The sequence below is a fragment of the Phyllobates terribilis genome, unplaced genomic scaffold (assembly GCF_046119375.1).
Source record: "Phyllobates terribilis strain yellow unplaced genomic scaffold, ASM4611937v1 Scaffold_2__4_contigs__length_985480577, whole genome shotgun sequence".
Taxonomy (NCBI): domain Eukaryota; kingdom Metazoa; phylum Chordata; class Amphibia; order Anura; family Dendrobatidae; genus Phyllobates; species Phyllobates terribilis.
Genome location: NW_027362762.1, coordinates 621,941,443 through 621,955,376, shown reverse-complemented (window position 1 = coordinate 621,955,376; position 13,934 = coordinate 621,941,443). Strand labels below are relative to the sequence as shown.

Genomic DNA, 13,934 nt, shown 5'->3' with positions numbered 1-13,934 from the left:
GTCCCCATCCTGTGGCAATGTTCCCCATCCAGGTCCCCATCTTGTGGCTATGTGCCCCATCCAGGTCCCCATCTTGTCGCTATGTGCCCCATCCAGGTCCCCATCTTGTGGCTATGTGCCCCATCCAGGTCCCCATCTTGTGGCTATGTGCCCCATCCAGGTCCCCATCTTGTGGCTATGTGCCCCATCCAGGTCCCCATCTTGTGGCTCTGTGCCCCATCCAGGTCCCCATCTTGTTGCTCTGTGCCCCATCCAGGTCCCCATCTTGTGACTCTGTGCCCCATCCAGGACCACATCTTGAGGCTCTGTGCCCCATCCAGGTCCCCATCCTGTGGCTATGTGCCCCATCCAGGTCCCCTCTTGTGGCTATGTGCCCCATCCAGGTCCCCTCTTGTGGCTATGTGCCCCATCCAGGTCCCCATCTTGTGGCTATGTGCCCCATCCAGGTCCCCATCTTGTGGCTATGTGCCCCATCCAGGTCCACATCTTGAGGCTCTGTGCCCCATCCAGGTCCCCATCCTGTGGCTATGTGCCCCATCCAGGTCCCCATCTTGTGGCTATGTGCCCCATCCAGGTCCACATCTTGAGGCTCTGTGCCCCATCCAGGTCCCCATCCTGTGGCTATGTGCCCCATCCAGGTCCCCTCTTGTGGCTATGTGCCCCATCCAGGTCCCCTCTTGTGGCTATGTGCCCCATCCAGGTCCCCTCTTGTGGCTATGTGCCCCATCCAGGTCCCCTCTTGTGGCTCTGTGCCCCATCCAGGTCCCCATCTTGTGGCTATGTGCCCCATCCAGGTCCACATCTTGAGGCTCTGTGCCCCATCCAGGTCCCCATCCTGTGGCTATGTGCCCCATCCAGGTCCCCGTCCTGTGGCTATGTGCCCCATCCAGGTCCCCATCTTGTGGCTATGTGCCCCATCCAGGTCCCCGTCCTGTGGCTATGTGCCCCATCCAGGTCCCCATGTTGTGGCTCTGTGCCCCCTGTGCTGTTCTTCACACACATAAAATAGAAAAAAAAAAAAGATGATTCTCACCTGTCCTCCGTTCCCTCGGCGGCCTTCCTGCAGATGTGGCCCGCAGGCACCACAGAGTCCGACCCCTTGACGATCCCGACCTGGTCCAGGAGGAGCCGCCGACAGCAGCGCTGCATTGCCGCACAGAGACTGTCTCCCAGCACAGCATTTTCAATGTCAGCCGCCGGCCAATCAGAGGCCAGCAGCTGACATCTGCATATGGCAATGACGTCATACTCACTGCGCCGACACGCAGATATCAGCTGCTGGCCTCTGATTGGTCAGCGGCTGTCATTGGAAATGCAGTGCTGGGAAACAGTCTCTGTGTGGCAATTCAGCGCTGCTGTCGGCGGCTCCTCCTGGACCAGGTCGGGATCGTCAAGGGGTCTGTGCCTGCGGGCCGCATAAAGCAGTCTCAGGGGCCGCATGCGGCCCGCGGGCCGCGTGTTTGAGACCCCTGCTGTATAGTATGATGCACGCCATTGTCCTCTGTATAGTATAATTCACCCCATAGTCACCTGTATAGTATAAAACACCCCATATTCTGTACAGTATAATGCACCACATAGTCCTCTGTTGTATAATGTACTTCATAGTCCTCTGTATAGTATGATGCACCCCATAATTCATACAGTGTAATGCATCCCATAATCCTCTGTATAGCATAATGCATGTCATAGTCCTCCATACGGTATTGTAGATACCACAAAGTTTTTTTTAAAAAAAAGAATACAATACTGACCTCTCCTCCTTGTTCCCCTGCTTCTCCGGTCTCTGCAGCGAGCATTCTAAATCTCAGCATAGCAGGCGCCATGTAGTGACATCATTGCACCCACTTCACTGAGACGTCAGACCCCAGGAAGAATGATGGGGGAGGGCGTGTCAACTGACGCTAGTTCCTTCATCATTGCTTACAACTATAGTGGAATCTAGGATGCTGACAGAGTTGGAGTGGCGTTGGCCTCAGGCCCCCCAACTCACAGGCCCACAGATGCAGTAAAGGGAGATCATGTCTACCGGCTCTGCCGGAGAGTTTAACAAAGATGCACACAGTTAAAAGTGGCGTAGAGGGCCCCTCAAAGCTCGGAGCCCAGGGCAGCTGCATCCTCTGCCACCCCAGTAGTTATGCTTCCCCCTTCTCAACAAACATGGCTTTAAATATGATTTCCATATCCATTTTGGTAATCTTCTGCGAGTTAAAGGCGTCAGGAGCACACTTGTTACTCTTGTGATTGATTCTGACCAAAAGAAACAGAATATGTCTGAGCCACATTTGTCTGCTCTTCTAGATTGTAAATGTTTATTTATCGAAGGTAAGTCAAAATTTTAAGATGTGAAAATGAAACACAAAATAGTTTTGAAAGTATCACTTTTTATATGCAAGATAAAAATCTTTATTTATGTAAGACTAGCAACCTCTGAAAGACTGGAAGATGCTGTGTGGGTTCCGGTGTACACTTTCTTAGCAATGAGGTTCATTAATATGCATCATTAGGATCCTTGCAGTATCCAAAATCTGTGTTTGTAATGGTTCCGATTATAGATCTGTCCACTTCACACGTAAGCCCACTTTCACACGGGCAGTAATAGTACACCCCATAAAGATGCTAGAGAAAAAAATGATATGGTTATCAAAAATACTAATTATTGCTAATTCCATCTCCAGTTGAAACTTAAAGCACCACTCCAGTGTTTTCTTTTTACTGCACCGCTGGAGTGGTACTTTAAATGTAAGCCTCTAACCCCTGTCTGATATTTAACTTCTGATGTTTTCATCTGTTTTCGCAGACCCTCCGTTGGTCTCCGGCGAAAAAAGTGACCTGCTTGTAGCTCCATTGTTTCATGGAGCTGAGCAGAGGTCACTTTAGAATACATGTCTATGATAGTCTCGTTCTGGCTCTCATAGACTTTCATTGCGCTCTTGTGAAGTAGCTTCTGACTTCTGGCCAGTCAGAAGCTGCGCTCACAAGATCAGCACCAGCAGGGACAATGATGGCAGTAGTAGTAACTGCTCTCGCAGGGTCCAACTGTAAAAATAAGAAAAAAATAAACAGCCTAAGTTCATGGCCACACTATCAGTATTTGGTCAGTATTCAGTCAGTATTTTTTCTCAAGAGTGAGAGTCAAAACCAGGAGAGGGTGATAAATGCAGAATTGGTGACTTGTTTCTATTATACCTTTTCTCTGATTGTTCCACTCCTGATTTTGGCTTCCACTCCTGAGAAAAAATACTGACCGAATACTGACTAAATACTGATAGTGAGGCCGTGGCCTAACTGTTCAATCAAAGTGAATTGGATTTCAAGAAATCTCTTGACCAATGTGAGTCTAAAGACACCATTGAATTGTGCATATTGGGTGATTTTTTTCTCTTTATTCTTCTATGAGGTGTATTAAAAAAATACATGTAAAACAATGCTGTTACATTTTTAAGTGCAGAGTCAAATTTTTTATGAACTATTAAAAAAACATTAAAAATGCAGCTTCAAATCTGCACCACAATGCATAAGGCTGTGTGTCCACTATGCGTTTTTTAAGCGTTTCCGTAGCGGCAACTCCGCCGCAGAAACGCTTAAAAAACGCTTGTTAGTAGGTCTGCCATGTTCCCCAATGATAATCCGCATGTGCTGTGCACGTGCTGCGGAAATTTCCGCTGTGGATTATCATTGCGGAAAAATCCGCAGCACTACCAATTATTTTGCATAAATTGCCGCCATTGACTTGCATTAGAACGCATGGAATCCGCATCACTGTATATGTAGATGCGCATTCCATGCGTTCCAATGTGCGGATGGTACCCGGGTGTGGAGGACAGGAGACTCTCATCCAGACCCAGGTACCATAGAAACTGTAAAAATAGAATAAAATAAAAATAAATATTATACTTACCTTCTGATGGCCTCCGGAGTCCTTGTCTCAGCTTGCCGGCAGCTCGCAGTAGATTAAAGGACCTGCGCTGACGTCATTTAGTCATTTAAGGACCGCTGACATCGGCAGGTCCTTAAAAATCCATCGCGAGCTGCCGGCAAGCCGAGACAAGGACACCGGGGGCTATCAGAAGGTAAGTATAGATTTATTTTTTATTTTTTACCATTCTCTCGGGTCACACTATATAAATGCAGGCTGTATAGTGTGACCAAGTTGTCAGGCACTTTCCAAGTGATGCTAAAATCGCTTGGAAAACGCTTGTCAACCTGCATGCAGAAATGCATGTGAAGAACGCTTCACATCCGCATGTCCCTGGCAGGAAAAACGCATGTATAATCCGCATGTGCAATCCGCATGTGCAATCCGCATGTACAATCCGCATGTGCAATCCGCATGTGCAATCCGCATGTACAATCTGCATGTACAATCCGCATGTACAATCCGCATGCACAATCCGCATGTGTTTTTTCTGCCAGGGAGATGCAGAAACGCTCAGGAAAAAATCCTGAGCATTTCTGCATCGTGGGCACATAGCCTAAAAAAGAAAGAAAAGCATATAAAATGCAGCTAAATACAATAATCAGAAATTGTTATTAAGTAGTTTTGTGCAGGCACCTGTAGAAAATATGCAGATAAAAAGTTGCAGAAGAAATGCTGACTTATGTGGCATGTGAAGACAGCCTCAGAGTTACATGTTAATTATTTTTTGTGGGTCTATTGGAGAAAAAAAAACTGTCATTTTACATAAATAATCTGTTCTCTGTGTTGTGCGGGTTATTTTTTCAGATATAGCAAATATGTCTCTTATTTTCTGATTTGTGATTTTTATTTTTAAAGTGTATTAAAAATGTCATTATTGTAATTATTTTTCAGTATTTTTTAGTAATTTTACAGGAAGAATAAAATATGTATTTTAATGTAACTGTACAATCTGTATGTAATTTGGAGCTTACAGTGCACATTCAAGAATAGAAAATGTTCCTATACTTATAAGTGCAGGCTGTGGCTAATGTCATTTGCTTTTGCCTACAATGATACGAGGTGGGGATTTGAATTCCTGGGAGACTAGAACTCAAGAAAAGAGATGGATTATTTATGTTATTGAATCCATCGTGATAAGAGGCATATTCATAGCACTTTATATAAATAAACGGAAACTTTGGAAGAAGTTTCACATGGTGAGTGCCATGAAACTTCTCTTTTCCTGAAGGAATTAGTTGCATCTCTCTGATAGAGAAGGATGACATTGCACAAAGTGGAAGTTGATACAACCCTGGTCTCCTGGGAGAGTGGGACGGCTCCGCCAAATTGGAACAGTCCCACTGGATTCAGGATGTTTGAAATCTATGCTATACATGGCATGCACCCAAAATTATTATTTTTTTTATTTCCACAAAGAAACAGCTAAGTGCAGAGATAAGATGCCCCACAATTTTTATTTTAGGCAAGGCAAATATATATTCAAACAGATATTTTAGTAGGTATAACAGGTTTATTTTAGGACTCTGAGTTCCCACATTACTGGTACTACTTGGCTAAGGTGTGGCCATGATATGTCTGCGTCCTGACAGTTGCAGTTTTTGTCAAACATATTTTAGGGAAATAAATGTTGTTAATGGCTGCTGATTTTTTCCACACAATTAGTTGGCTATTAAAGGGGTTTTGCATTCCATAGGTTTCCACAGGTTAAATATAGCAAACAGAACTTTACATTGTTATTCTCATTATTTTAAATATGTAAAATTGCAAACTGCATATAAAAACGAGCAATTTACTTGGTGGGATGGAGGGATAGGAAGATTTTTTCATTTTATTGCTTACTCTATATTGTCGAGGCTAGGACGCCACTGTCTTCTATCACCAGTGGCAGGTCTCCTTGGCAAACAGTGCAGTGTTTCTAAGGTTTTTTTCTGTAGACCTTGCCAGATCACTGAAGCACACTGTTAGCTGGTCTGAATGGACAGTCAATCACAAGCCTATTGCCACTCAAGCAATCAGAAATCCAAAATGCTTGGGTGCCTTCCACTCAAGGAAAAAAAATATGAGACAACCCCTTTAATTTTTCACTCTGCTCCAGTGCTGGCTCTCTGCTGATGCATTTGGCTCTACAGTGGTGATGTCACCGCCATGTAGTCGTGCCCATGCACCACTCCATACTCCGAAGCCACTGTCAGAGAGATGGCACTGGAGCAGGAACCTGTAAATAAAATTGATATTTATAATCTGTATAAGACAGTGGGTAGACCTCTTTAACTATAATATTCAATTTAGATTAATTTCCCTATCATCTATTTGACAACCCTTGCGTCATGATGCATCCGTATCATGTCTGTGTCTCGAATGTATGGTAACTTTATGTTACTGTTAAGTTTCACGCTAACTGTATAAGTGCTATAGAAAAACTAGTCCAACAGCAGTTTGTGGGTACTCACCAGAGGAGAACATTTTTGAGTTTCTGCTGCTTTAGGTGCACATCTAGAAAGGCTCACTCCACTCTCCCTGTGGCAGCAGTTGCTCTTACATTGTGCGCTTTGAAGACATAATTCTCCATTGTCCTAAATTGTAAATAGAACAAAAATGTTTTTGTTAATTTGCTTAAGTTTTACTAATATTATTGAAAACAGCAACGAGTAAGAAATAAAGAGGCTTCATTCACACATAATTGATATCTGCATTTTAATGATGGTCTCTTATTAGGCTTTTACAGACCCATTTGAGATCAGCATTACATAGGAACAGAGACTACTATCCTAATGAGCTCAATTGTACTTTTTGCTGTTGTTTTGCGGAAAGACTCTTTTATATACTGCCGTTTTGCTACTCTTTTAAATAATAAGTTACAACCATGCTACCCTCCAAAAGCATGAGCTCTGGCTATCCTCACCCCCTATCATTATCAGGCAGCAGAAGTAACAGGAAGTGCAAAGACGCGCAGACAGAAGATGCTTAGGGGTTTTGTTTCGGGCACAGGTAGGACATGGAGAAATGTGGCACCCCAGGGGTCCGGTTGCCACAGTGGAATTGCCTCCCTCACAAGGGGTGATGCCATGCCTGGAAGCAAGCAGGGGTCCCCTAGTCAGGTATACTAGCATGCAACACTTTCCTGGCTCCAGACCAGCAAGGGGAGCTCCTCCCCTTAGTAACTGGAATCTGGAGGTGGGGTTAGCAAGAGTTAGTGAGAGGAATTGAAGTCAGGAGAGAGAAGAGGAAAGACCTGGGGAGTGGAGCTGCACGGCAGCTCACCCCAGAGAGGAGCGCAGAAGAACCGGACGCCGGAGTCCAAGGTTGTGGGGCACTGAAGGCCCAGTTGAGCACAAAGCCCTATCTGGTTATGGCTTGAAAGTAAAGTCGTCCAAGTGCCACCTGTTAAAGCCCAAGGTGCAGTACCTAGGTCATGTGGTAAGCGCCGAAGGTGTAGCACCAGACCCTGAAAAAGTCACCGTGATCAAGGACTGATCAAGACCCTCCACTATCAAGGAGGTGCGGCAGTTCCACGGGTTGGTGGGCTACTACAGGAGATTCATCAAGGGTTTCACCAAGATAGCGGCACCCATGCAGGACCTCTTAGTGGGCCAGTACAAGAAGGCCAAGAACCTGAAACCTCCGTTCAAATGGGGTAAACCAGAAGACGAATCTTTCACTCAACTGAAAATGGCTCTTACTGGAGACGAAGTCCTGGCCTACCCCGGCTATGGCCAACCCTTTATACTTCACACGGATGCCAGCAACATGGGTTTGGGAGCAGTGCTGTCCCAGGTACAGCAGGGCAGAGAGAGAGTGATTGCCTACGCCAGCAGGAAGCTCTGGCCCACGGAAAGGAATCCCGACAACTATAGTTCCTCCAAGTTGGAGTTTTAAGGCATATTCTGGGCTGTAACACAGCACTTCAAACATTACCTCGCCTCCTCCAGATGTACAGTCTTCACGGATAACAACCCGCTGATGCACCTGGAGACTGCGAAGCTTGGAGCCCTAGAACAACGATGGATGGCCCGACTGTCTAACTACGAGTTTACCATCAAGTATCGGGCGGGGCATAAAAACACCAATGCTGATGCGCTGTCAAGGCAGCCCAACTTGTCAGATGGGGGAGAAGACCCAGAAGATCTGGAGGAGATAGATCTACCCACTTTCCATCGTCACGGGGTGACCCAGTGTTCCCACTGTGTGAGGGACAAGCACTCCGCCAGCAGAGAGGCCACATTCAACCCATTGCCCCACCATGGATGGGCAGAGACGCAGGATAGCGACCCGGCTGTCCGCCTGGTAAAGGAGTTGCTGACACAAGCTGACTTGCACCCTGATCCAGATGCTCCACAGGAGACCCAACAGTTGTGGAAGGAGAAGGGCAAACTGTTCATCTACGAGGGAAAGCTGTGTCGAAGAAGTATCAACTCCCGGACACACGAACTGATCTGGCAGGTGGTAGTCCCGAGGCGGGATGCGCCAATGGTCTTAGAAGCGTACCATGATGGAGCAGGACACTTCGAGTGGAAGAAGTTGGAAGCCCTGCTACGTGAGCGATTCTACTGGGCTGGCATGAGGAAAGCAATCGAGAGATGGTGTCAAGAATGTGGTCCATGCAACCTGAGACGGAAAGACCGTGACAGACAGAGGGCTCCCTTGCAGCCCATAATCACCAAACAACCACTTGAACTGGTAGCCTTGGACCACGTGAAGCTAGCCCCAAGCCGGTCAGGCTATGTCTGTGCTCTCACCATTGTAGACCGCTACTCCCAGTTTTTGGTTGTAGTGCCAGTAAAAGATCAGAAGGCTCATACGACAGCCAAAGCGTTTCAACAACACTTTTGTCGCCCGCACGGTTACCCTGAACGAGTGCTCACCGACCAAGGTCCAGTCTTTGAAGCAGAAGTGTTCCACGATTTCTGTAACTTGTACGGCTGCAAGAAAATAAGGACGACACCGTATCATCCTCAGACCAACGGGTTGTGTGAGAAAATGAACTTGGTGGTAATAGACCTGTTGAATACGTTGCCCCTTGAAGAACGTAGCCTGTGGCCAGAGAGGTTACCAGATTTGGTGGATTTATATAACCACATCCCGGTGAACTCCACCAACTGTACACCCGCTTACCTGATGAGAGCAAGACCTGGTAAGCTACCCATTGACTTAGACGTGGGAGTTTTAACACCAGAGACGACATCACCAGATGCAGATTGGGATACAGAGCGGCAGCAACAATACCGCAAGGTGCAAGAATGTGTGGAGAGACGTTTGTCCCAGGCAAGACAGGAGCAGGAGAAAACTTACAATCAGCACGCACCTGCAGTTCCCTTATCACCTGGAGAACAGGTACTTAAGAGGAAGAGAAAAGTCCATAAATTAGATGACCAGTGGGAGGTTGAGCCATACACCATCCTACCCTCGAATTACGATAACACCAAAGTGTGCCTCATCAGTAAAGATGGAGGGGAAACTTCAGCGGCAGTCTCAAGAGACCACCTGAAGAAATGCCCTGACCATTGAAACACAAAGAAGACCACGACAACCCTCAGCCCACAGAAAAAGTGGAAGAAACTGTCCAGACAGTCCTAAGAGCATTTCCCCGGTCTTGGACGCAGGTGAACAGAGCAATTGTGGTACCGGTCCTGACCTTTCTCCAAGCGGCCTCACCGGAAGCTGCAGAGGCTCCAAAACAGCAGAGAGACCAATCAGCCTCAGAGACAGATGCTTCATCAGCAGCAGACCAGAAGAATCTACCCTCTGCTAGCAGTGAACCTGTCGTACCCAGGGTGAGTCAAAGAATTCGTAGGAGATTACCCAGCCTACCGGTGTTACCTCAGACTACCCGTAGTGTAGTTCACACTGAACCCACCACACCAGGGGTAGACACTAGGGACCAGGGTAGGTCAGTGACAACAAATGTACTACGTAGATCGACCCGGAGTACTAAAGGTCAGCTCCCTGCCCGCTGGAGGAACTAAAGTGTATGTTATATATATTTGTAATCATTAAATAATGCTAGATATATACAGTACAGACCAAAAGTTTGGACACACCTTCTCATTTAAAGATTTTTCTGTATTTTCATGACTTTGAAAATTGTACATTTACACTGAAGGCATCAAAACTATGAATTAACACATGTGGAATTATATACTTAACAAAAAAGTGTGAAACAACTGAAAATATGTCTTATATTCTAGGTTCTTCAAAGTAGCCACCTTTTGCTTTGATGACTGCTTTGCACACTCTTGGAATTCTCTTGATGAGCTTCAAGAGGTAGTTACCAGAAATGGTCTTCCAACAATCTTGAAGGAGTTCCCAGAGATGCTTAGCACTTCTTGAGGATACAGTAGGTGAGGGAACAGCTGGCGAGGATTACTGCAGGTTGTAGGCTTGTTGGAAGAGGTGGGTCTTCAGGTTGTTTTTGAAGGTTTCCACGGTAGGCGAAAGTCTGACGTGTTGGGGTAGAGAGTTCCAGAGTAGGGGGGATGCACGGGAGAAAACTTGTATGCGATTGTGGGAAGAGGAGATAAGATAAGGTTGTGTGCAGGTATGTACCGGGAGACTAGATCACAGATGTATGGAGGAGACAGCTTGTGGATGGTTTTGTATGCCAAGGTTAGGGTCTTGAATTTGAGTCTCTGGGAAATGGGGAGCCAGTTCAGGGATTGACAGAGGGGAGAGGTCGGGGAATAGCGGGGGGGGGGGCAGGTGGATTAGTCAGGCAGCAGAGTTTAGGATAGATTGCAGGGGCGTGAGAGTGGTAGAAGGGAGGTCACAGAGCAGGAGGTTGCAGTAGTCGAGGCGAGAGATGATGAGGGCATGCACTAGTGTTTCTGCGGATTCATGGTTGAGGAATGTGCGGATCTGGAAAATATTTTTGAGTTGGAGTCGGCATGAAGTGGAAGGGGCTTGGATATGAGGTTTGATGGAGAGATCAGAGTCATGGGTTACCCCGAGGCAGAGAGCTTGCGGGACTCGGGAGAGTGGATAGCCATTGATTTTGATAGATAGGTCAGGTGGGTGGGTTGAGTGAGATGGTGGAAAGATGATGAATTCAATTTTATCCATATTAAGTTTTAGGAATCTAGCAGAGAAGAAAGATGAAATAGCGGACAGACATTATGGGATTCTGGTTAGTAAGGAGGTGATATAAGGTCCAGAGAGGTAGATCTGTGTGTCATCAGCATAGAGGTGTACCAGGCCGAAGGTGTAGATGGAGAAGAGGAGGGGTCCTAGAACTAAGCCTTGGGGGACACCAACAGATAGGGGGCGAGATGAAGAGGTGGTGTGAGTAGGAGATGCTGAATGTCCGGTCTGTTAGGTATGAGGAGATCAAAGATAGGGCCAAGTCTGTGATGCCGAGAGATAAGAAAGTCTGTAGTAAGAGGAAATGGTCCACTGTGTCAAAAGCAGAGGACAGGTCCAGGAAGAGGAGGATTGAGTAATGTCGCTTGGATTTGGCGGTCAGTAGGTCGTTGGTGACTTTAGTCAGGGCAGTTTCAGTGGAGTGAAGCGGTCGGAAGTCAGATTGTAAGTGGTCAAAGAAGGAGTAGGAGGACAGGTGCGAGGATAGTTCAAAATGGACGTGTTGTTCCAGTAGTTTTGAGGCATAGGGGAGAAGTGAGATGGGGCTATAGCAAGACAGAGAGGATGGGTCAAGGGAGGGCTTTTTGAGGATGGGTGTGATCGAGGCATGTTTGAAGCATGAGGGAAAGAAGCCAGTCGTTAATGACAGGCTGAAGAGGTGGGTTAGGGTTGGGATGAAGACTGCGGTGAGGTTTGGGTTGAGGTGGGACGGGATTGGGTCAAATTCACAGGTGGTGAGATGTGACTTGGAGAGTAAAGAGGAAAGTTGATCTTCCGTGATGGCGGAGAAGCTGCTTTTGGAGGCGGAGAGTCGAGTAATTATGAGAAGGGGCTGTGGAGACTTATGGCCAGAGCTTTGCCTTATGTTGTCAATCTTCTGCTTGAAGAATGAGGCAAAATCTTCAGCTGAAATGAGTGGGGATGGAGGGTGAGCTGGGGGATGGAGGAGAAAATTGAAAGTACTGACTAGCTGTTTAGGGTTGTGGGACAGGGAGGATATGAGCGATGAGAAGTAGGTTTGTTTTGCTGCAGTTAGTGTGGACTTGAAAGTAGTGAGGGACTGTTTGAATGCGATGAAGTGCTTGTTGGAGTGGGACCTTTTCCATCTCCGTTCAGCAACTCTGGAAGCCCGTCTCAGTTCTTTAGTCAGGCTGGTGTGCCTGGGTTGCCTTTTAATTGAGCAAGCTTTGGTATGTGTGAGGGGGGCGACCGAATTGAGAGCTGCAGCAGTTGTAGTGTGGTGTTGTGTTGGGGTGACCGAATTGAGAGCTGCAGCTGTTGTAGTGTGGTGTTGTGTTATTGTGTTTTATTAGAGATTTGCTGGCTGTGTTTTATTAATGTTCTGCTTGCTCGTCAGTTTATGTACACTAGTTCTACTTGTAAATTGTCCAGCATTCCAGTAATCTCATCAGTATCTCAGGAGCCTTACATCATTGTCCAAACAGCGATTAGGCCCATTGCGTGAGTGTTGATTGTAGACACAGTGGAGCCATCACCACAGGTGGTCTTATATGCAGTCTCAGGTGAAGGCTCCTCGAATATTCTTCATTGTTTCAGCTGAAAGAAAATGCTTAAGGGGGAGGGTGTCATCACTGCTGACCTTTGAGGGGGCTGAGCCCAGATGATAGAGGAGACAAGTTTAGTAGGAGTTGTGTGGAAGGACATCGAAAGAATGGGAGCGAGACTGATGTTCTAGATGATGGATGGAACAATGGGATATGGAGATCAGTACCGACTGTGCTGGATAAACCTGCTAAAGTTGGGAGATATGTCGTTGGGATTAACACTTTCTTAGCACAGTATGACTGTGTTACTGGATACCTGCACTTCCATCGTTTTATTTGTCATATAGAGGATTGTGGACTGAGACAATTGTATTTTGGACATTTACCTGGAATTGCTGTATTACCTTGGATGTAAGGAATAAAATATTGTTGCATCGTTAACCTGCCTAGGTGATTATTAAAAACCCACAAACTCAGATCTTCACAAGTGGTGGCAAGCAGTGGGATCGCCTATCTCTGCACAGCATACCAGGGAAAGTTACTGAGATGTGACTTGGCATAAGAGATGGAAGACTCCATCTACAAGAGACTCCAGAAGGAGGAGCTGAGAGCCCTTTCTTCTGAAAGAAAACTAGAGTGGTTGCCGGAGGATAATCGGGCGACCCTAATGCAGCGCTTGGACAACTGGGACCATGAACAACCACATGAGGAGGTCATTTTCGACGTGGATGAGGGACAACAGCCAATGGCTGTCATCCAGATGGCAGAAGATGGAACGACTGAGTTGAGGCGGATGCTGGACGCGCTAGGAGAGCAGGCCATGGAAATAGAGTGGGCAGCAGTGTTAAGCTAATATCTGGGGGTGCATGTAGCAGTGCCCCCACCCGCCCCAGTGCAGAGGACAGTAGATAACAGGAAAGAGGGGCCCGCATATTTAAGGTACCTGGATATACCTCAGTTCAATGAGGACACCACAGATATTGCTGAAAATCTCCGGTTATTTGAGAACCTCTGCCTACTGCATGAGGTTTCAGTCAGTGATCAGCCCAGATTTTTGAGCGTTGGTGTGACCGGAAAAGCAAGAGAAGCTTTTAATAACTTGTCTTCTGGGGATCAGAGATGTTACTATACCATTCAAAGCGCATTACCAGACAGGTATGCCGTCATGCCAGAAACCCACCGGAGGAAGTTTCGGGAGACTGACACGCCCGCTGCACACACACATCAGGAGTTTGCCAACACACTATGTACGGCATGCACTCAGTGGATAGAAGGACTGAGGGCTCGGGAAGCAGATCATGTAGTGGATATTTTCATGCTGGAACAATTTATGTTCAAACTGCCAGGTGACTTAAAAGAATGGGTGGTGGATAGAAAACCACTCACCCTGGATGAGGCTGCAATATTGGCTGGTGATTGGTCTGCTAATCAAC

General features: G+C 46.7%; 1 protein-coding gene across 2 annotated transcripts in view; it reads right to left on the bottom strand.

Moving 5' to 3' along the window:
• Nucleotides 1-2,284: 2,284 nt before the first annotated feature.
• Nucleotides 2,285-13,934, bottom strand: part of CLPS (colipase) — a 124,647-nt gene continuing 112,997 nt past the window's right edge. For both annotated transcript variants that reach the window (XM_073670658.1, XM_073670657.1), the window contains exons 2-3: nucleotides 6,373-6,495; nucleotides 2,285-2,619 (exon numbers count right to left, since the gene is read on the bottom strand). In XM_073670658.1, coding sequence (XP_073526759.1) covers nucleotides 2,491-2,619; nucleotides 6,373-6,495 — 252 coding nt within the window. In that variant the 3' untranslated portion in view covers nucleotides 2,285-2,490. The remainder of the gene's footprint in view (nucleotides 2,620-6,372; nucleotides 6,496-13,934) is intronic.